This window comes from Eriocheir sinensis, unplaced genomic scaffold, assembly GCF_024679095.1.
Source record: "Eriocheir sinensis breed Jianghai 21 unplaced genomic scaffold, ASM2467909v1 Scaffold1, whole genome shotgun sequence".
NCBI lineage: Eukaryota > Metazoa > Arthropoda > Malacostraca > Decapoda > Varunidae > Eriocheir > Eriocheir sinensis.
This window is the reverse complement of record NW_026110295.1, coordinates 1762046-1786885: the sequence shown is the minus strand read 5'-3', so window position 1 is coordinate 1786885 and position 24840 is coordinate 1762046. Positions and strand designations below refer to the sequence as shown.

Sequence of the window (24840 nt, the reverse complement as noted above, 5' to 3'; positions counted from 1 at the left end):
TTGAGTGATGATAGCAGTTTTTGGGTCGGAAATCGACAAACATAAGAGGCAGAGTACGACAATCTGGCAACGTTGGTGGACCTCCTGTGCACATTTAGGAGGCAGAGTTAGTTTTCCCAAAGACTTTATGTAAACTGTAAGGTATTATGTAATGAATAGAATTAGGGCTAGATATTTTAAAATTAGAGAATTTTTTTCATTGTCATTGATGAGTACCTACATATTTCTATGGTTTATGGCCCAATAATATTAATTTTCCAGTCTTTAGTATTCTTTAATATTAAGTTAAAAAATAAATTTACATCAGCATTATATGGTAACATCTTTCCAAAGTTGTACTGTAGAGGTCTTGATTTGTTTTTTTAAACAATATTACTGGATATTGATATGTTAGTTTGATTTCAATTCCTCTTTTGCTTCTTTGTATATATGTACAATAGTTGGTTCCACGAGAACTGGCATATATTTTCCTTCAGGGGTGGACTCGCAGACTTGATATCATTGCATGGGTGATGGTGCTGCGCGGTCATTGGCCAATTCTTAACTTGTTTTGCTGATGCACATAAAATTGACTTTGTATTCCTACCAAAATCCTTTGTAAGCTGTAAGGTAACAGATTGCACCGATAGAAAACTAATGCAATAATATCTTTATTGATAAGTGTGTGCATTTTGAACTAATATAAATTAATCTGAAACGACATTCATAACAAAACTAAGTCCGAACTGAAGGAAAATCTATGCCCATTCTTGTGGAACCAACGATAGTTACTTTAGCGTTACAGATTTCCATGCTGACTGCTCTTCTGCATGCCTCCTCCCTCCCTGCTGTGGTCTCACTGCACTGGTTGGAGAAAATCATGATTAAAAAAAATCTATAGAAAGAAATAGATGGGTTTTTTTTAATGATTTTTTTTTTCATATAAATTGGTTTGTTATTTAAGTGATTTTTTTTGCAATAATCCTTGTTTGTTTCCACTAATTACTTATTTCATTCTTATGAGGTCATTTTCTTGTAATAAAATTGTTAAAGATGAGTACTTACATAAAATTCATAAGCTTATGATTTATATGTAAGTACTCATCTTTGGTAATGTATATCAAACTATGGTTTCATTTAAGCACTGGACAATTTTGTTACAAGAAAATGACCTCATACGAATTAAATAAATAATTAGTGGAAACAAACAAGGATTACTGCAAAAAAAATCACTTAAATAACAAATCAATTTATATGAAAAAAAATATGATTTTCTCCAACCCTGCTGTGGAGTGAGGCCACAGCAGGGAGGAAGGAGATATGCAGAAGAGCAGTCAGCACGGAAATCAGAAAAAAAAATGCAACAGAGATTAATGTTTTTGAAGATTTACTTAATATTAAGGTCTAACTTAAGCTTCATAGCCTTGAGGCGGTAGTATTCAGCCCCAGCATCAAAAAAGCTTACTGCTGCCCTATGAAAATCATCTCTCAATTTTGCTGAAGAAGTAGGTTGTGATGGTGGTGGAGCAGTATCGGTTGTCACTGGGCGAGATGCTGATGTCATGGGTGCCAGAGCAGCAGATACCGAGGCAGCGGCAGATGTCATGGGTGCCGGAGCAGCAGATGTTGACCCAGTGGGTGCTGGAGGAGGAGATGGTACCTCCTCCAGATATATCGCCTCAAATGAGCACTGCGGTGAGATGGTCTCTACGGGTACAGTTCTGAAAAAAAGGGTCATATATTAGTCATGGTGATTAATGCTTGTAACTTAGGTAGGTAGTTGAAGAAAAATGGTCATAAAGGTGAAATATTACTTATTAACTGAAGTATTTCATTATTTTTTGTTTTGTTTGTAAAGTAATTGACTGATAAAGTGTGTATCTACAAAGAATGTAAATTTGTGAGTGATTATTACATTGTTTTAAAAAGGATATAAAAGTTTCACAAACATACATGCCAGTCAATATTTCACCGCTGCTTAACTGCTGCTGCTGCTGCTGTCCTGTCTGTAGCACAGGCAAGACAGTGTCAATGCCGAAAGGCATTATTACCCTGTCAAAGACATTAGACGAGCGGCCGATGATGTCGTACACCACCTCATCTATCACAGTTAATGTGATAGTTGGTGCACCACCACCTATGAAAGTAACATTTATTTTATTATTCTAATGAATGTAATAATTTGTCAGTATAGTGTGAGAGGTGTGAGCTTGAGGGGTGGGCCCCGGAAGGGATGGATGGATGGTGTGAAGGAGACGTTAAAGGGAGGAGTGACACTGTGGCATAGTAGAATGACTGTGTGTGACAAAAGCAAATGGAAAGCAGTTGAGAGTATGTGAGGATTGACGTGGCCCTACGACCTCTGAGAAAGGTGCTTGCACATGTGGGGCACTCGGGTGTTGTGGGAAAATGTCATTGTTATGAAGGGGCAGGGGTAAACCAGTGTATGCTGTTAAGCCTTGAAATTCCCTGTCTGAACTGTGCAGCTAATCCCCCATACAATGAGGGTCTTCTCTTCTCCCTTCATTGGGGGAAGACAGCCAAGGTATATAGATAGATAAATAGAAAGTCATTGACAGATGAACATTAAAAAATATTTATATCAAATATGCAGTTCACTGCTATGAACGTATTAGCTGTAAGCTGAAATAAAGGCATTAATTATGGCCAGTATAGCTGCATTCTGTGATCACGAAAAAAAAAAAGACTAATATAAATTTTACATTTAAAGACATAACTCAACAATTTTACCAGTCTGCCGCTGCTCATTCTTGTACTGCGCAATGCGGGGCTTTGACCTTTGCAGTATGTTGTACCACCGCCTCTCACAGTCTTCTTGCGAACGGGGTCCAGTCCCAGGGAAAGCACTGTAAGGTTATAAATGTGAAGTGAGTTTCTTAACAGTTCCTCTATGGCGTGCTATTTATTTCCCATACCTTCTCCAATAACATTTAATACATTCTGTGATGGAAAGCTAAATCAGTATTTTTTTTTACATGCATCATAAGACATTAACTTTCTAGTTGTTATGAACATGGCCAAAATTACTACTTTTCATTACCTACTTGAATAAAATGCTTTTCTCCAGATATAGTCTCAACATAAAATACTTGTAAAAGTGTTGAGAGTCTGGCATGCCCGACCCCCCCCCCCCCAAGAAAAAAAATCAAAATAAAGAATAAATAAAATAAGAGGTAAATATGACTCAACTCTCTTATACTAACACCCTTTCCACCCCAACAAACTTGGGGACCTACCATGTTAGGTCGGACGTGTTAGGTAGGACAGGTTTAGCAGAGTTGGTTTAGTTATGTTAGGTTGTTGAGGGAGTGGGGGTTGCAGCAGAAATGGTCATAATGAAACTATTCACTTGGAGCAGTAGGAAAAAGTATGTTTTGTTTGGAAACTCAAGTGGTTGTGTTCGTAGACAAAAATACCAATTTGACGAGGCTAGGTTAGTTTGCACTTTGCAAGTTACTTGAATCATGAATATGTGAATATGTAACAAAAAAATTCAAAGCATTAACCTCAATTTCATTCTCTTGAGTACATTCCACTCTAACATTATATCACCATAATCTGTTTGACCAGTGCTATCAAAATAATATTTAAATCTTATTTTACCATTCTCATCAAACCTACCTATTCCCATATAGTCTTGACATAAAGTACTTGTAAAAGTGTTCCGAGTCTGGCATGCCTAGCACTGCCCCCCCCTGCCCCCCCAAAAGAAAAAAATAATCAAATAAAAAAGAAATAATAAATAAATAAACAAAGAATAAAATATGAGCGAAATATGCGTTAACTATCTGCACTAACCCCCTCTTCGGTAAATCTTAAGAATAGCGGCTCCTAGCGGGAGTGCGTTTAGGGCACAGTGTGGTGGTAATTACAACATTTATAGCACGTATGACGGGGCTTTGACAAGAGGACAGGCGTGTTTATGTCAAGGGGTGTATATACTTTTCCCCTGTGCCCTCACGATTTCTTCTAAGTCAATGGGCAATGAGACTGTGAGCTCCAGGGTGAAGAAAAGGAAGAGCCCGCGCAGAAAAATAAACCCCTTGTGACATGAACACGCCTGTCCGCTTGTCAAAACCCCGTCGTATGTGCTGGAAATGTTGTAATAACCACCACATCGTGCCCTAAATGCGCACCCGCTAGGAGCCGCTATTCTTAAGATTTACCCCCTCTTCCCCCAAACAAACTTGGGGACCTGCCATATTGATTTAGGACATGTTAGGTAGGACAGGGCCAGTATGGCATAGTTAGGTTAAGTTATGTTAGGTTGTTGAGGGAGAGGGGGTTGTTGCAGAAATGGTCATATAATTATATACAATTCACATGGTACAGAATGGAAAGGTATGTTGTTCCGAAAGTCAGTGGTTGTGTTATTATGCAAAAAATACCCAATTGATAAGGTTAGGTTAGTTTATAAGCTAATTAAATCATGAATATGTGATTACCTTGTCACAGCTTCTGACACTTCAGTCCACGCTCTCTTCTTATCCCCAGAGGTGACAGTCTTGCCGTAACGCCCTCTGATGATATGTCTTTTTTCATATATCTGCTGTAAGAGGTAGACCGTTTCATCTTGAGACCAATTGAATCTCCTCCTCCTCGCCGCTGGTTCTCCAGTAGGTGAGCTCATTGTGGCAGTTGACGTGGTTATGGTGCGGTACTGAGCGTGTTGTTGTGACGAAGGACTCCTTTGTCACAACAACACGCTCTCATTATCTCCCCTTTGAAAGGAGGTGAGATAACGGGAGGAGGACGTAGAAGCAGCCTCTAACTACATTTCATTAATATCTGCCACAAAACTCTTTTTTTTTCTTGTGTTTACCATTTATTTTGTTTTTGTTGTTCATTTATACGTATTTCCTATGCAAACCTTTATTTTTTTCTTTTTCTTTTGAAATATTTACGAAATTCATGTCGGATGTTTACGTTTTGCACGGAGGCGTCCTTAGCAACGAGCCCGCCATAAAGAAGAAGAAGAAGAAGATAATAGTAGCCAGGGATTTGCTAATACCTACACTCAAAGTTGACGAGGATAGCTTTTACTCTTAATAATTCGAAACTATTAACTTTGATAGTAACTTTAATAGCTCTCGAGGATACGGGCCCAGATGAGATGTGTCAGTTTTACCGGCGGGGGGGCTTTTAGAGGGGTCAGCGGAGATAGGTAGCATGTTTCTCACCATAGGTAGATTCACGACAAGAATTCACCAAATCAGACGGCTTAGTTGTCGGACTAGATTTCTCACTTTCCCTGAGGTTATCTATCCCATAGGAACCCATGTTAAAAAAAAGGCTCACTGAAGTCCGACAGGTAGAAAGTGAGAAACTGAACTTGAGAAGTCTGTCGCGAGACAGGTTAGTTTAACCCTACTGTTGACAGTTGTGTCGTTGATACAGCAGTCCTGCTCAGTACGAGAGGAACGGCAGATCCTGACATATGGTTCCGCTCTTGGTCGATCGGCCAGTGGAGCGAGGCTACGTCCGTGGGATTATACCTGAAAGCCTCTACGGCAGAATCCCGGCTGGATGACCAACGATACCGCGTATAGCCTGCATCGGGATGGTCACCATTGAATTTTCGAGATATTCGCTCCCCGTTCATTCGCTGGCGGGGCTAGAAGATGGACCCGTGCAGAGGGAACTCGGGAGTGCCTCGACAAACAGGTTCAGGCTCTCTCCCCCTTAGTAGAGAACACCAAGATGCTGATGTGCCGTACCGAATCGTTCGCAAACGACTTACGTACCTGTCACGGTGTTGTTGGCGGAAAAGCAACATCCTCACTGGGAACTCCCAGTGTTGGAGGCATCTAACACAGATGTATCTAATTTCCATGCACAATTTTGATCTAATTCAATTTATGGTCACACTTTAAGTTATTTCGAAAGCGCTTTTAATATCTGCCCAAACTGTTAACTCGCTTAAATTTATAACAATGCCTTCGAACCTTAAGTGTGACGTCTGTCCCGGACGATTTGCAGTTCAGTACTTCCAGCTGAGTAAAACTTGCCGCCTCTGCGTTCAAAGATTACAACTTCAGAGGACTGTGACTGAATGGAAAGTCAAACATAACAATCTTGAAACGATATTCGAAGCCATTCAGGAATTTGTTGCAAGCAATGTGGCAGTGACTCCATCATCGATGGTGGAGAGGCCCTCCACCGAGACTGTGCCCTCTCCAGACGAATCTCCTGCTTCACGGGAGGACGTGTTACTTGCCTCACAGGTTGACTCCCAGCCTGCCTCACAGGCTAACCCCCAGCCTGCCTCACAGGCTAACCCCCAGCCTGCACCACAGGCTAACCCCCAGCCTGCACCACAGGCTAACCCCCAGCCTGCACCACAGGCTAACCCCCAGCCTGCCTCACAGGACAACCACCAGCCTGCCTCACAGGCTGAACCCCAGCCTGCCTCACAGGCTAACTCCCAGCCTGATTCACAGGCTAACTCCCAGCCTGCCTCACAGGACAACTTCCAGCCTGCCCCACTTAACGCTTCTCTTCCTGCTTCACAGGATGTCGGGTTCCAACCTGTAAGGAATGGAGCCAAACCGAAGCAGGCAACCAAGGATTTACTGACCCCCACTACATTCAATAGGTTCCAGGTGCTGGCAGGCACCATGGAGGATGAGTTTGAGACTCGCCTAGTTGGGGACTCCATGGTGCGTGGCCAGCTGGTTGAGTTCTGTGGTCATTCATCAAACGGCCGCAGAAAACGTTACTGCTATCCAGGTGCCAGACTGGATGACATTACCGCAGGGTGCGATGATGTCACAAGAAATGCCGATCGAAACACCTTCTTTGTCATTCACGCGGGGACAAATGACGTAAAGACAACCCGTTCTGAGGAACTGCTTGAGAAATACCCCAAGATGATCAAACAGTATAAACGTAAAACGGATGCCAGTAACATCATAATCTCAGGAATCCTCCCGAGGGTCGGTGCCGAACCTAGCTTTTACAGTAAGGCCTTCAGCACAAACAACAGACTTCAGTCCCTTTGCTCACAAGAAAACGTCCAGTTCGCTAACTTGTGGAACAGTTTTTACTACGATTCAGACCTGTTCCTTGGTGATGGCATCCACTTAAACCCTGTTGGAGCAGCCCGTTTCGGGAGATGGTCTGTGACCAAGTGGCTCTTCGAAAGCCAAAAAACGCGGAGGCGAGAACACCAGCAGCTCCACCGTAACTTGGCAGAGGACATATCCTATATACGGATAACGTCTTCACCAGCCCTCTGCTTGTCAGTTACCTACACGACATGGAAACAGGTATATGTGGGACGGTCAAGGCTAAAAGGAAACACATGCATCGCCATGAAAAAGTGACTCAAAAGGGTGAAATGCACTTCTACGCTGCCAACAATAGAAGTAAAAAATTGGACTGAGTCCGTTCCAAAACGATGACAAGTAGGACGTATCGGTTAAGTACGAATTCGGATTAAGCCCGTTCACGTTACTTAAGATGACAAGAACGCGTCGGTTACGTAAGAATTCGGACCGAGCCCGTTCACGTTACTTAAGATGGCAAGGACGCGTCGGTCACGTAAGAATTCGGATTGAGCCCGTTCACGTTACTTAAGATGGCAAGGACGCGTCGGTCACGTATGAATTCGGACTGAGCCCGTTCACGTTACATAAGACGAGAAGGACGCGTCGGTCAAGTAAAAATTCGGACTGAGCCCGTTCACGTTACTTAAGATGACAAGGACGCGTCGGTTAAGTAAGAATTCGGACTGAGCCCGGTCACGTTACTAAAGATGACAACCCAGCAAACACAAGTACGTCGGGCCTCCAGCGGGCCGACGTGTGTTGTTGCGGCGGCCCGACAGTGCAAAACTCTGTCGGCCCGATGTCCTTTCTGCTCATTGTTTTAACGGAGGCCCGACGTAGTATACCGGTCTCCCATATGCCGATCATATAGTATGCTAGCCCCAGCCCCACTCACCCACTTCCCCCTTCACTTTTACCACAAGCCGCACTGGCTTTATATATATATATATATATATATATATATATATATATATATATATATATATATATATATATATATATATATATATATATATATATATATATATATATATATATATATATATATATATATATATATATATATATATATATATATATATATATATACTACAGCACCACGTATACATAGGGACATAATAAATAAATGTACTGCAACGACTGAAATTATAATTCTAAATATAGTATACTAAGGTTACTTAACTAAGTCCATAAAAAAGAAATTTGCATGATAAATTATACCATGTTGCAAATCACTTTTGCATGTCACATATAAATCAAACTATGTAAGAATCTTGAAGAGTATAATAATCAGTCACCTAATATATGTATTACTGGCGATAATGAAACTTCATTGTCCACTTTGAAAATTACAACAGTAAAATATAATGGTCTTAAACAAAATTATAGACACCTGTAATAGTTTGTGGTAGTTGTCATTACAACTTCAACTAAATTTGTTCCCATACATATATTCATCGTGCAACATACATATATGTCAAACCATTTAAATTTATATTAATTATGATGATATATCAGCTATATAGCTCCCTTCTAATTTACCATACCCTTATTATTCTGGTTCAGTTACCTTTCCCATAGTTAATGTTAACTTTGCCAGAAATGGCGCATGAACTATACAACAACCGTTATGTAACTGCTGCTCATTCGTAATTACTCCAGTACCTGAACTTGTTTTGGTCCTCCGGCCCATAATTTGAACACAGAAATCCTAGTCATTGACAGTAAGCTACATGTAGGTAGGCTACTTTAAGTAAAAAATATAAATAAATAAATAGATAAATAAATAAATATATAAAATCTAGATTCTTAATTAGTCCGTATAAAATTGTTACTTTTCTATCGCTGTTAGCTGCTACCATCCTGAACATTACTGTCATAAGTATGTTGTGAAGTCCTGTAGTTAATAAAAAAAATAATAAATAATAAAAACCATTATGTACTTACATTATGCAGTAGGCTATGCGTACTCCTAGGCCCACGGACACGTCCTGGAAATTAATAGTAAAAAAAAAAAAATATGCACTTACACTATGCAGTAGGCTATGCCTATCCATAAAAAAGCATTATGCATTTACACTATGTAGTAGGGTATGCGTACTCCTATGCCCACGGACACGTTCTGGAAATTAATAATAAAAAAAAGCATTATGCAGTTACACTATGCAGTAGGCTATGTCTACTCCTATGCCCACGGACACGTTCTGGAAATTAATAAAAAAAGCTATATACACGGACACATTCTGGAAACTAATAAAAAAGCATTATGCACTTACACTATGCAGTAGGCTATTATATTAATAAATATTATAACAACGAATTTACATTGCACAGAAACACGCACGTCTCACACCCGCTGCCCCCGACGTCACAGTGCACACTGACTCGTGTCGCGGCGGCGTGCAGGGAACACATCACCCGACTTTTTTTTCGCATCACATTATGGGTATAGAACTCCACGAAGTACACAAGTTCATTTTAATTTACATATATTAATAATGATACCACAATGATTGATTTACAAAAAAAATCAATCGAAGAGGGATCCACGTCACTGGTGAATGTTAATTGTGCTATATGTGTGTGTGTGTGTGTGTGTGTGTGTGTGTGTGTACATAAGTGTATATACTATATGCCCATGGTCGTTTGCAGTTTCTGGAAAGACCGATGGATTCATTATCCATCACGCATTTACAGCATGTCACTGCAGGAAACGATAATTAAAGTCGATTTGACGTCAGGAATTTTGCTGACGGTGGACGCCCTTCTGCCGACGGTGCTGGTTTGCTGGGAAGGACGCGTCGGTCAAGTAAGAATTCGGACTTAGCCCGTTCACGTTTATACTTAAGATGCCAAGGACGCGTCGGTTAAGTAAGTGATCCAAAGCTTGTTTATCGAAACTTTCTTGCTCTAAGTAGAGGTGTATCTTAAGGACATACCTTAACGAACAGGAATCTGCAAAGCTTAATATTTCTTATAATTATTTACTCTGCGCTGGCTTTACTTTGTATTGCAGCTGACCGGCCGCCCTGATGACCAACTCTTCCCTAGCTCGCCTCATGAGAAGGGCGTCTCCGTGGCCGAGTGGTTAAGGCTAGGCATACCCGCCTCGTTGATCGCTGGTTTAATCCCAGACGGAAGCAGGATTTTTTTTTCTCGTGTTTCGTTACACAGCTTTCTTATGCATGCCATGACGTCACGCTGCCTTCCAATTGGGGGAAGGGGGTCCGTTAGGATGATATACTATAAAGGCGGCCTTACACCTGGCAATTCCTAGTCGGCAATACGGGCTCGGCTGCATATTTCATCTCGGTCTGGGTCTGGGAGCCCTTCTCGCGGCAAGTTTTCTGCAGCTGAGCGCGTCCGACTTGTATTGCCGAGTGGCGGCTGAGTACAACATGGCGCCAATAATAACACAAGAAATGTATGCAGATACAGACAAGATCTTGAGCCGAGATGCCGAGGTGGCATTATTAGAAGTGAGGCAGCATCGACACTTGTGGGATCCACAAGATAAGCTGTATAAGAAGCTGAGTCTACGGAGAACGACGTTTGAGAGAGTGGCAGCAACATTACGAGAAATGTTTATCTCTTTGCGAAATATCGAAGGAGGTAAGGAAAGAATATTTTCGTTTATTATATAATCACACTATGTAATGCCTGGGGGTTGCGATGGCATGTTCCTCCTTTCTCTTTTGTTGTTAAATGCAACAATAAACAATCAATCAATACTACTTATGATAAAACTCGTTTACTTAAAGTACTTCTACAATATTAGGCTAATGGACCAGACTCATTCTGGTTTTAAGATATGGTAGTAGCCTTTTGGGGTGTCTGGGATGAATTCATGCCCTTGCATTTACTAGCAGATTACGTCTTGATGCTCCCGGCTTCTCCTCCCACGTGTGAACGTACTTGCTCCCGAGAGCACCCAGCTGGTCTAGCCGCTAGATCGTCGCGGCTGTATTGCCGACTAGGAATTGCCAGGTGTAAAGCCGCCTTCAGGATAGCTCACTGAAACGTCATCGATGACGTCATGACTGCGGTATGCCACCTGGTTCACTCTCACGGGGCATAAAATGTACTAGAAAACCCTTATTTATTCTTATTCATGGTCAGATATTTGGTCTTTTTTAATTGCTAGGGATAAGTCATTAAATTATGCAGCTGTTGTGTTCGCTAATAGTTTACAATAATATAAATAATGTGGTAAACAAGCTGCAGAAATATTGATTGCTGTTTACCATCGATGCTTAAGTTTTCTTAACTTTTCTTAACATTAGCTTTCTACAGCTTAATTTGCAGGGGTAACTAATCCTGTCATATAATGATATATATATATATATATATATATATATATATATATATATATATATATATATATATATATATATATATATATATATATATATACCTTTATATTGTATAATATTTACACAAAATTTTAACTAGATGAATTTCCCTTTACCAAACTTTCACTATGGAGCTTTATTGGCTTTTCTTTAATGCTATCGCTTTCTTGGAAAATGTTTGGACCTCACCCGCGCAGACTTCACCCTCACTTTATTAATATTTTCGTTTGCAGGCCAAAATCCACTTCTTCAAGGTGTGTTTGTCTCTAGGAAACCTAATGAACTTAATAACTTGACGACTTTCCGCAGTTGAGCCACTGTAACACCCATATACACCTCAAATCACCATTTTCACTGAGCACGCTACTTTGATAACATAGTGCTGTGCTGGAAGCTTCCCCCGGGGACTATGGGCCTCTGGAAGACTGCGGGAGGAGCGAGCAGGGGGAGCGGGGAGCAAGGCACCGCCAGCGCCCGGCGGGGCCAGCGGTCAGGCGCCAGGCCAACTCGCCCAAACGGAGTATTTGTAACAGTTTATACTGCCGTGCTATACAAGGCTGTGATCTCTGCAGTATTCTACTTTAAGGACTCGTATTTACTCTATCTCTGTATTCATTCCCATCTAGTGCTTGGGCAATGTTCTCCGTCCCCACATTTTATTTTCTTATTGTCCAGGGGGAGGTACCGCCCCCCTCCCTTGTTGTGCATTCCTTCTTACTATTGTATATTTTTAGTTTCATAGTGCTACCTACACGTATACTAATATTTGTATAATCACACACTGTCCTGTCTGGGGATTGGGACGGCATGTTCCTCCCTTCTCCCTTGTTGTTTACCTGCAACAATAAACTATCAATCAATCAATCAACTATAGCAGTACCCAAGGATGATATACTATAAGGACAGCTCACTGAAACGTCATCGATGACGTACTGACTGCGGTATGTCACTCTCACCCTGCTGTCACGGTATAAAATGTACTAGAAACCAACCCTTTATTCATATTCATGGTCAGATTTTGCGGTTGTTTTTTTTTATTGCTAAGGATATGCAATTAAATTAGGCAGCTGTTGAGTTGGCAAACAGTAAAGGACAACATAATCATTTGAGAAATATGTTAGAAAAAGGTACCGAGAAACACTGCTGTCCACCACACACCGGCGCTGACGTTCTCTCAAATTTCACCAACACCCACCCACTACAACTTTACAGGGGTAACCAATCCTGTCATCAATATCGTTATAGATAATATAGAAGTTGGTATAGTCTTTGTGTATTCTTACGTATACATTGATCCCTTTATACATTAATTACATTAGCCATTTGATATAATTTTCCTGATCCAACAGTAATACTTCAATTAATATATATCTATGTTAGCTATTTTGATGACAGGATTAGTTACCCCTGCAAAATTACAGAAAACGCATGCACCGATACATGGCAGACAGCAACATTTCTCATCAACCTCCACATAACATATTTCTCAAATATCTCCACCACTGGCCACCTCAACAGCCGCCCAATTCAACCACATATCCCCAGCAACCAAAAAAAAATAAAATAAATAAATAAATAAATAACGCAAAATCTGGCCATGAATGAATGACAAGATCAATAAGTAATGGCCCCCCAATACACATTATATGAATCAGATTGCATACGCGGTGCCTTGTGGGTAAAATAAATGCTTAGTGAGCTATCCTTACAGTATATAATCCTTGGCAGTGCGCGTGGCAATTCTTCCTCTCACTCCTCCTTTTCTTCCTTTTCGTCTTGTCCTCCTTCCTTCCTTCCTTCCACCATTACTACAGAAGCCCTCGCTGCTATACACCTCCTCTCATCAGCACAGCCACTTTTGAACCCAGCACAGCCACTTTTCAACCCTCCCACACTACTTACGACCCTCATATACCTTTTGTTCAACACCCAACATGACCCCTCTACCATACCAAACCCCTGCCATAACTACCATAGCCCCTTGTAACAATCTGCCGTACTTGACTACCCCGCAAAACCTACTCCAAACTCGCTACCATACATTCCCATAACCACCATGAAAACTCTCTCTCTCTCTCTCTCTCTCTCTCTCTCTCTCTCTCTGATGGCATGTAGCAACGGTTATTCTGGAGGGGGGACCTTGATTCTTCCGTCTGTCTGTCTTGCTGACTGGCTGGCTGAATGAATCTGTGGATCTCTCTCTCTCTCTCTCTCTCTCTCTCTCTCTCTCTCTCTCTCTCTCTCTCTCTCTCTCTTCCCATGACGGGAACCATTACTTCGTCTCCACCCCTGACCCCCCCAAAAAAAAAAAAAAAAACGTTACCCCTAGAACGGTAGCGTGACTTTTTTGCTGACAGGAAAATGAATAGGCTGTCTGTCTGTCTGTCTAGCTGGCTGGCTGGATGAATCTGTGGATGTTTTTTTTCTCTCTCTCTCTCTCTCTCTCTCTCTCTCTCTCTCTCTCTCTCTCTCTCTCTCTCTCTCTCTCTCTCTCTGTCCGTCCCATGGCGGGAACCGTTACATCGTCTATTTTCGTTCACGAACTAGATTATGGCTAGCTTTTAAATTCGTTTTAAACCTTATGTTGAGGCACATCCTATCACTGTTAATGCTAATTATTATTACCAATCAACTATATACACTTGAAATAGAAAAAAAGAACCATGAAATCACGTAATTTTACAAGTAACGGACGAAACTTTTTGACAAGCAGATTATCGTTCACTTGGAAATTAGACAACAGAAGTTCTTCGTTATATAGAGATTGAAAGTAAATCATATATATTTCCCATGGTTATACTCAAATCATGAAAACATTGTAATTGAAATGAAATCACTCATTTATGTGTCATTTTCATAATCCTAAATAATGATATATTAACATGCCTTCACAAACGCTCACTTGACCGTGACTGGCGGTTGAATGCACACGACGCCATTTTGCACACGGTACCGCGGCGCTTCCTGGCAGGAAGGAGACAACTGTCGATGATTTGGACAATGCTGACATGTCAACAAAGAAAATAGCCGGGATGATGAAGATCAGTAAAAGAACAATCCAACGATGGAAAAGGAGGTGTGAAGAGACTGAAAGTTTAGAACATACAAAAAGATGTGGAGGCCCTCGTCACACCACCCGGCAAGAAGGCGACTCCATCATTCAGTCAGCCACCCAGAACCCTCTCACGACGGCAGTCAAGATATCAAGAAACATACAAGTCCACGTTGCAGTGCACACGGAGATGCGGCGGCTTCATGAAGCTGGCCTGCATCACCAGACGCCCTCCACCAAGCCTTTCCTCACGCAGAGAAACAGGGAGGAGTAATAAATTACCTGGCGCCATAGTTATTCCTATTCTTATTACTTCTTTATCATAGTACTACAAAAAAAGTCAGGACATATATTTCTGTAAGCGTGAAGTAAACACGGTACTTCCTCCTCGCCCAACCACCAAGAGTAGGCTAGGCTAGACTCCGTAATTATTGTCTTATAAATCGCCCGCGTTCAAATCCTCTCTCTCTATTACACACACACACACACACACGAGCGATACAATATATGAAGTTTATTTATGAACGCTAGGCATAAGTTACAATATATTTAAATGAAAAGCTTAATATACTGGTCCTCAGACAAAACAGGAGGGACTGCGATACCACGGAGGAGCCAAACTTGCCTCTGCCGGCTGAAATACGGCATTCGTCACTTAACATAATATTGGTTGGTGGTTGAATACTAGTAGTTTAGGAAAACAGACCGTAATATTACTCTCCCCACTGCTGAGGTGATCAAGTCCCGACTCACGTCCATCAAAACTATAAGATACAATTAAATCGCACAACTGTCACATTAAAAAATAGACTAGATAAATTCATGGACAGCGATATTAGGTGGGGTTAGATACACGGGAGCTTAGGGTCAAAGGAGCTGCCTCGTACAGGCCTACCGGCCTCTTGTGGACTCCTGCGTTCTTATGTTTTTATGTTAACTGTTTCCCAACAGATGCACATATAGACATCAACAAAGAAATTGTAAGAGAAGACCCATTGTTCCCCAGACAAACGCAACGCACCACAGGACTCGCTCATCCCTATACAGTGACTGAAAAAATGACGGTTAACCCTTACCGTAACCGTCTTGAGCGCCAAGAGCCTTTCATAGTGACATGAACTGTTTAACAGTTAACATTCTCTGTACGTACGTTGCACCATCTTTATAATTATACTACCAAATTTGACACACCAACTATAGGGGAATCATAATAAATCAGCTGCCTTAGCAGAATAATGTGCAGTTACAGCATCTTCCATTTAGCGTAACCCGTTTCTGGGTCGTGATCTGTAGAGTCCCTCATAGAGTCCCGACAACTTAAGATTTGGACGCCATTATTGGCCCTGTGTTTTCGCCGTGCTTTTCAAACACTAGCACACGGTCTCGCGGCGAAGACAGGGCCAATAATGGCGTTCAAATCTTAGGCTGTCGGGACTCTATCTATCAAGGGACTCTACAGATCATGACCCAGAAACGGGTTACGCTAAATGGAAAAGGCTATTACTTTAATTATATATTTTTTTCTGTGATGTTGTGGGGGGTGTATCTAGAAAAAGTAGTAATAGTTTTATAAATCTATACGTACTACAGTTGAGTTCTGCTGAAAACATTCAAATTCCTGGAAATTTAGTGATCGAGGCATATGTCACATTATGTGTTAGAAGGCTAGGCCAGTTTTTGCATTCCTTGCTGTTTCAGTCACTGATATTTTGGTAGGGATACAAGAAGGAAATATGAAACACACATATAGTATAGTATGGACGAAATACAGCATCTGTGACAGCTCAACTTCAGCATTTTTTTTTTTTTTTTTGCTGTTCTCTTGGTTAATTTTCTAGATTTCTGTACTAGTTTCATATTCTGCTGCATTGAAAATCACGTATTAGCAGGGGCTTTCCCATGCTTTCGCCATGGCTTTGGGCACCAGTGCCCACGAGAGGCGGGCGTGATGTCATCGTTCCCTGTGACGTCATAACAATGACCATAAAGCTTCTATTCAACAAAGAAACGTGGCCCCTCTGCCAGACCCACTCACTCCGTGAACCTCCTATGCAACACGCAACGTGGACTCTCTCCCATACCTACCAGACCTACAAGGGTTGAGGTCATGGTATACTGGTTGGTGGTTGTAATAGACTTCAGCGAACAGCTCCCCCATTTCCTGGGTGTACTTGACACTGACCTCACCTCCCCTTCCAAAACCATACATCTGGTTCATGGTGGGCATAGGAGAATCCCCGTTCAACGGAGACCCAGTCTAATATGGGATTCTTTTCTCAATCTGGACTGCTAGATGATGTGACAAAAGTCACCAGTTATATATATATATATATATATATATACATATATATATATATATATATATATATATATATATATATATATATATATATATATATATATATATATATATATATATATCTTTTGAGTATCAGATTTTTATTAGTACTTACTCATAAAAGGAAGTATGTATTATATTAAAGTATAGAATATTATATGATTAGGGATTATAATTTTACAAATAATAAAAAAGGGTTGGTTGCCCATATGGCAAATCTTGAAATTATCTATTACAGTTAATGGCTTCTCTCTCTCTCTCTCTCTCTCTCTCTCTCTCTCTCTCTCTCTCTCTCTCTCTCTCTCTCTCTCTCTCTCTCTCTCTCTCTCTCTCTCTCATGGCGTTAACCGTTACTACGTCCCTCCCCCTCCCCGCCTCCCCCTCCCCCAAACACACACACACACACACACACACACACACACACACACACAGCAAAAAACAAAACAAAATTCACAACAACGTTCAACTACAAGTGAGAGCACCAAACCAGCCAGCTCAAAAGAGAGAGAGAGAGAGAGAGAGAGAGAGAGAGAGAGAGAGAGAGAGAGAGAGAGAGAGAGAGAGATTTTTTGAATTTCTGATTTTATTTAGTACTTACTCATAAAAGGAAGCACGTATTATATTAAAGTATAGGATATTATATGATTAATGATTATAATTCTATAAATAATGAAAAAGGGTTGGTTGCCTACGTGGCAAATCTTAAAATTATACATGTAGCATACATACATGTATGTATGTAGCAATTTTTTTTTTTTTGGGGGGGGGGGGCGAAGGGAGGAACATGAATATTCTTCGTGTCTGTCTGTCTGTCTCCCTGGCTGGCTGGCTGGCTGATAACAAAATTTAAAAGAGTTGAAAAAGTAGTGTAATTTGGTTGAAATCTATTTATGTTCCTTCATTTTAAGTTTGTTGATATCACACCCGTAGCGATTTCCATCTAGTTTGTTAATATCACACCCGTAGTATAGAGGGGTTGCACGTGACGTCATCATCAGCGATCAGCTGATCACTTCTCAGCTGCCCCGCAAAGGCCCGCCATTTTGGGCGGGAACATATTTACCGCAAGAGAGCTTTTCCCCGCCATGTTACTGTGTTGGTGTTTGTGTTAGTGGCCCATCTATTACTGTATGTGTGTGTGTGTGTGTGTGTGTGTGTGTTAGTGGCCTATCTATTACTGTTACTGATAGGTGCTACACTGTCACTCGCGATAGGTAGACCGGGGCTGCCAAGTATACATAGGTCAGTGGGCTTTTTGGGAACCCCTTACGTTCTGATGCTCTTACTAAACACCGCCCGGGGATGCCCGGGGTTAAATTAGTCCTATATTCATTGTTGTTATCATCAAATATATCCTGAAGTTTGATAATAAATGTATATACGGTGTGTCCATCATCATTTGGCAGCCTAACGGATAGTTATATAAGGAAGCCTAGCATCACTGTCCAGATTTTTTGCATATTCACTTCGATTGAGATATGAAGACGGCAGGCACGTGCCAGCCATCATCAGGGGGCAGGGGCTCAGCTGATCGCTCGTGCCTCCTAAAATGGCTGACAGTTGTTTTTCCCTAAAAGCGGTGTGACGTCAGTGCAACCCCTCTATAGTTGGGTGTAACCGACGTACATTTTGACTTTATCTCATTTTATTTCATATCTTTTTTGACGTCCTGCCCTATAGCGATGGTAGGCTTTCCTTAACCCTACATTAGTATGCTGGGGTGTTTGAACACCCCACAAAGACGTTTTTGATCCTTTCTAGTACCTTCCTGAATACGTGAGAGGAGAGACTACTGAAATGTTCACAGTCCCGTGCCAGGTCCTTTGAAATAAAGATGTCGTGCCCGGAAATTCGGGGCACTAAATGATGTAAAAATAAAAGGGAATTCACCTATGGATATCTGATGGAAAACAAGGGGGACTCACCCTGGGGGTAGTTTTGCTGCCACCACCCAGAGATCTACCGATGAACTATGTGACCGGTAGCTCACTGGGAACCTTAAGAGTATGTGTATAGAAAGGACTAAGGATTTAATGAGGGATTTAAATGACCCAGAGCGAGACTGATCCCTTGGGCAGGGTAGCGAGGTGAGCGGGGCAGGCTCGGTGGCGGTAAATGGTTAGTTTAACTCACACCCGGCCGGACAACTCTCACAACGAGGAGTGACAAGAAATAAAGGCCTATATATAGGGGTGCTTACATTTATTCCTGTGACTTAGTTTAGAAGGTAGTACATAGGCATACCTGACGACACGGTTTACAATTAATTCCTCATTGAAGGCACGATTTACCCGAAACTGACGGAAATGGGCGAATGGACACACGCCTGATTTCTAGTTTTCTCCTCTCACAATGGTAACCAGAATAAGGCTGAGGATTCTCCACGAAATCTTTACCCTTGGGCGGGTGTACAATTATTGTAAAAAATAAAAGGTACATATGATGTATGAAAGAGACTCAGAGAGGGGGAACGTTACATTTCCGGAAAAAAAAAAATATACACGACGAGAACTATCTTTGTCGTAAAGACACAAACATACAGCCTCTTATTTCACTAAACACTTCTTACACTACAGGTAAGGCACAGATTACTGGCCTAAATACTCCCAAAAATACTTCCCGCGGTTAATCTTAAGGATCACCACTCCAAACCAATATTCGTAGTATCTTAGCACGTGAAAGAATTATTATTATAATGCATTTTCGTATACGTTTTACCTTGGGGAGGGTACAGGGGGGCAAGCCTCTTTAATTATAGAGTTAGGTGGCTTGGATTTTCTAAGTCCATTGTTATTGTTTCACAAGCGCCTCTATGCACAGACTGAGCCTCATACCTGCCTTGCAGTGCACCCTACAAACTAGTTCCTAAGTCAGTAATATCCAAAATGCGCATGGATTATAACGATTTCGGATAAAAAAACGGTCTTTTAAGAGTTTTATGTTATTTTTTTCTCTATATTAAAGCAACTAATGCCACAGCTATTTGTATTTTCTAATACATTCGTAAAATGTTACTACGCGAGGGTATCAGCGGCGGCACCTAACGGCGGGTTCCTGAATTCAGTTGTTTTCAAGCCGCCATAATGGATGGAAGGCCCGACACTCACTCCCTCAAAATATCCGTCTACTTTACCTTTCGGTAAGTGCTAACTGAGTATTTAACCTCTTTATTGGTGTGCATGTAGGTTGACAAAAGGACCAATTACTATCCCAGTACCGGGTCCAACAAAGACACGGGCGTGTCAAGTGTCACATATGGTGTGACAAGCACGTGTCAGAAAACAAACGGATATTGTTCAATGCGCGATACTTATAGTGGAGTTTGAGTAAAATGGAGGCCAGGGTCATACGTAGCAGTCGGTAGGTCACTCCTGCTTCAGTTAACAGCAGGAGTGTCAGTTCGATCTGGATGACAGCTGTCACAAATTTGTTTTATTTTGTACCTTAAACTACTCGGTAAAAATTATCTAGCATCAACTTACAAGAAGCGGACGGGTTAACCGTCAGTATTGTACCATATGTAATTATGAAACATGACATTTCCCAAGAGTTGCTCGACTACGATTGGGATGGTGGGGTGGGGGTTCAACTACGCTGACCATCCAATTGCACGCCCTACACTCGTCAACAGACCCACTGCAGCGGCTACTACTTTATATAGGGATAGATTACAAGAGTATACGTTAGGGAATTTCCTTTCTTTAGAGACTAGGGATTTTTCCCGATTTTGTGGATTTTTGTAGGGACATTTTTAAAGCCCATTTTTCAGTGATTTGGCCGTCCACCACCGAAACCACTGTTCCCTACAGGGATTAATCGAGCTAACGACCACCAAAACCACAGCTCCCTAAATGGATTAATCGAGCTAACGCCGCCGCCGCAAAATAGCTCGCATTCATTACCTACCGAATGAAGCATCACTAGGTCCTCATATATTTTTTTTCTACAAACGTTTGGTTAGCGACGATACGCTTGGTTAGCAACGGTACGCTTGGTTAGCGTTGGTATGCTTGGTTAGCGACGGTACGCTTGGTTAGCAACGGTACGCTTGGTTAGCATTGGTATGCTTGGTTAGCGATGGTACGCTTGGTTAGCGATGGTACGCTTGGTTAGCGATGGTACGCTTGGTTAGCGATGGTATGCTTGGTTAGCGACTAGCCCACGCATGTGAGACCAGGTCCACCACGCGTGGTTATTTTTATTTTTTTTAGAACACGCAACCCAACGGCTGCCGTGCTGAGGGCCGGGTATAGCCCGGGCCTGTTCAGCCCGAGTCCCGGATGACCTTGAGTCATGGCTCAGGGCTGTTTTGGGGTGGTTAGCGATTAGCCCACGCATGTGAGTATACGGTAGGGATTTTCCTTACTTTCGAGACTAGGGAATTTTTCATGATTTAGGGATTTTTCTAGGGAAATTTTGGAGGGCCATTTTTCAGTGATATGGGCTCTCCCCCCCCCCCCCCCCCAATACCCCGGTTCCCCACAGTTCCCCAGGCTTGTCTTGGGGGACTGGGGGGGCTGGGGTGGTGGAGTGGGTGGAGTGGTGATTCTTAAGATTTACCCTTCCCGCAATAGGGGGTGCAGGAGGGAATTGTAAGGGGGACTCGACACCCCGTTTCCTACCCCTGGTATGGCTCCAAGAACGCATACAGGGCTCTCTCTTACAAAATACGAGAATTATTGAGATCAACAACTAAAGGAACACATCGGGATGGATACACTGGTTCGTGTAGGTGTGTGGGGTGTGTGTGTGTGTGTGTGTGTGTGTGTGTGTGTGTGTGTGTGTGTGTGGCAGAGGCTGGGACGCTCGACCTGTCAGTAGTAAGGAGGATGAGTGGGCGGAAGATCAAGCTTATTTCATTTACTGAACTCAGAAATGCATTTATAGGATAATTAAGACGCACATTGGCTAAAGGGGAGACGGTAATTAACCCTGGGGGAGCACTTTAGGGGGAAAAGTGGGATGGAGGAGGGAAAAATCACGGAGTACAATGCCTGTGAGTAGCAAGGAGGATGAGTGGGCGGAAGATGCCCTGAAACGACGCTCTCCTCGTTTTATACCAGCCCTGCGGCGGCCCCGTCGCACGGACAAGGGAGCCAAGTAGCGGATTAATAATCTATCACGTTTTAATTCAAAATGAAGGGAAGACTAGGGTAGTTTATACATGGGTATGGTCTCTTAACGTGTAAGGTGACGAAATTTCATGTGAAGCAGCGGAAAAAAATCTATGTAAGGGTGCATGATTTTAACTGATAGGGGATTGACAAGCAAGGGCTGGTAACAGCGTGCGCTGGTAGGGGGGAAGGGGGGAAAGGGAGGGGCGACCGACGCTATGTCTCTGGGCGGTAAAATACTTGGCGTGGTATTGCACCATATGGTGTAATCGTAGTCTGAGGGGGGGGGTGGAATGTATTATGTTATGGGTTGTGATCAAGAAGACCTACTACATTCTTACATAGCTATGATGGTCTTACAGTGACTTATAATTACTTACAACTACTTGTAATCACTTATAATGACTTAAACTACGTCTTGTCCTTGTACTTCTAAACTTCTCCTGCCTTCACATCCCGGCATTACAAAGACATTTGTTTCCTTTGGGGTGTCTGGTCACCCCACGGTGCTAATAAACTGACGTTGTGGGAAACATGTGTGCAGTGACCACAGCAAACTGTTTGTAAGTTGCATGTAATGCCAAGATTCTGTATCAGGTGACGGATTCGAGTGATAAGTACTAGTGATGCTGTTGCAACAAGATTATCATCTAATGTATTTTAGAGTTACCTTATTATGGAGTAAATATATTATTTTTTTTTCTGCAATTTCATGTTTATTTATTTATCAGATAAGTATGCACGTCTTATTTTTGGTAACACATTTTTTGGTGTGTGTGTGGTTCAGGAAACATGAAGAATGAATATATATATATATATATATATATATATATATATATATATATATATATATATATATATATATATATATATATATATATATATATATATATATATATATATATATATATATATTGTTCATAGCTAAGCACCAGTAAAACTACTTTTAATAATAAGCAAATCTGACTTATTCCTGTAGGATTTTAGTAATGAAACTCAAAATGAAAAGTATTTAGGTCGTCATGTTCTTGACGATAATACTGAGGAAAGGGACACGAGATTGTATGAAGTACTGTATACCTTTATCTAAGAAATGATCGTTAGAGTCCAATTTATTGTGTGCGTGTGTGTGTGTGTGTGTTTGACCAATTTCTTTACACCAATATTCTCCAATATCAGCTACCGCTACCGCAGTCATGAGATATCCCTCGGAATAGCTTCGGGAGAAAAGGAGCATTTTTGGGTGCTCAGCTCAGTCCGTGCTCCACGATCCTCACACACACAGAAACATTGATAGGTTAGCACAGATCAACACCAAGGCGGCTAGGCTCATTACAAACAACTACTACACTCGAACGTCTGGAATCACAACGCCATGGATCAAACAACTGAGAAACATGGAACCTCTGCACATACGCCAGACAAGCACACAGACTTACACTTATGTACAATATCACAAACATACTCACTCAACGCAGTCAACGTACTCCATAAATAGCAACATAAGAACATAAGAACATAGGGAAACTGCAAGAGGCCGGATGGCCTACACAGGGCAGCTCCAGAATCCCCCATACTACTCACGGTGGGTGAGGTGTAGTTACAGTGATTACAGGTAGAGGCTTGATCCTCGTTATACTGGCGGTACTAGGCACGCATCCAGTACCCCGTCACTTTACTGCACCCACACCTCACTGCCACCTGTCGTCCTCGTCCATGTAGCTATCCATTCTACTCTTAAAACAAGCTATCGTCCCTGCACTAACTATGTGATTGCTGAGTCTATTCCATTCCCCCACCACCATATTACTAATCCAATGCTTGCCTATATCTCTCCTAAATCTATACTTTTCCAATTTAAATCCATTACTGCGAGTTCTATCCTGTTGGCTAATTCTCAGTACTTTACTTATATCGCCTTTGTTGTAACGCTTGACCCATTTGAATACTTCTATGAGATCTCCCCGCACTCTTCATCTCTCTAGTGAATGTAAGTTTAGATGTTTCAGCCTATTTTGATATGGGAGGTTCCTCAGCCCCTGAATCATCTTGTTCATCCTCCTCTGAACTGATTCTAGCAAGTTGATGTCCATTCTGTAGTCGTGTAGTATGAGCACCAAAACTGGACAGCATAATCTAAGTGTGGCCTAACTAACGCTAAATAGAGTCTGAGGATGACCTCTGCACTCCTGTTGGTTACCGTCCTGTTAATAAAGCCTAATACCCTGTTAGCCCTATTCCTCGCACTAATACATTGCTTCCTTAGTTTTAGGTCAGAGTTCACTAACACTCCCAAATCCCTTTCACACTCAGACCTGCCTATCGCTGTGGAGTCTAAACTATACCCGTGTAATGGGTTGCGTGTTCCTACACTAAGTACGCTAGACTTGGTGATGTTAAAATTCATCTACCATTTCTCTGACCAAGCTGACAGTTTGTTGAGATCCTCCTGCAGTGGGTAACGGGGAATCAGGGTTCGATTTTGGAGAGGGAGGCTGAGAAACGGCTACCACATCTAAGGAAGGCAGCAGGCACGCAAATTACCCACTCCCGGCACGGGGAGGTAGTGACGAAAAATAACGTTGCGAGACTCATCCGAGGCCTCGCAATCGGAATGAGTACACTTTAAATCCTTTAACGAGGATCTATTGGAGGGCAAGTCTGGTGCCAGCAGCCGCGGTAATTCCAGCTCCAATAGCGTATATTAAAGTTGTTGCGGCTAAAAAGCTCGTAGTTGGATTTCAGTTCTGTACTGACGGTTCACCGCCCGGTGCATACTGTCACGCTCCGAACAGCCACAACAGCCCACTGGCTCGCACGGGGTGCTCTTCATCGAGTGTCCCGCGTGGCCGGCAGAGTTTACTTTGCTCAAAGCAGGCTACACTTACGGCCTGAATACGGCCGGCAGAGTTTACTTTGCTCAAAGCAGGCTACA

At 42.0% G+C, this 24840-nt stretch overlaps 1 protein-coding gene across 1 annotated transcript in view; it reads right to left on the bottom strand.

Moving 5' to 3' along the window:
• The window catches only part of LOC126988851 (uncharacterized), a 31162-nt gene extending 21698 nt beyond the window's left edge, over positions 1–9464 (bottom strand). The window contains exon 1 of the mRNA XM_050847261.1: positions 9394–9464. Coding sequence (XP_050703218.1) covers positions 9394–9464 — 71 coding nt within the window. The remainder of the gene's footprint in view (positions 1–9393) is intronic.
• Between the last annotated feature and the right edge of the window lie 15376 nt (positions 9465–24840).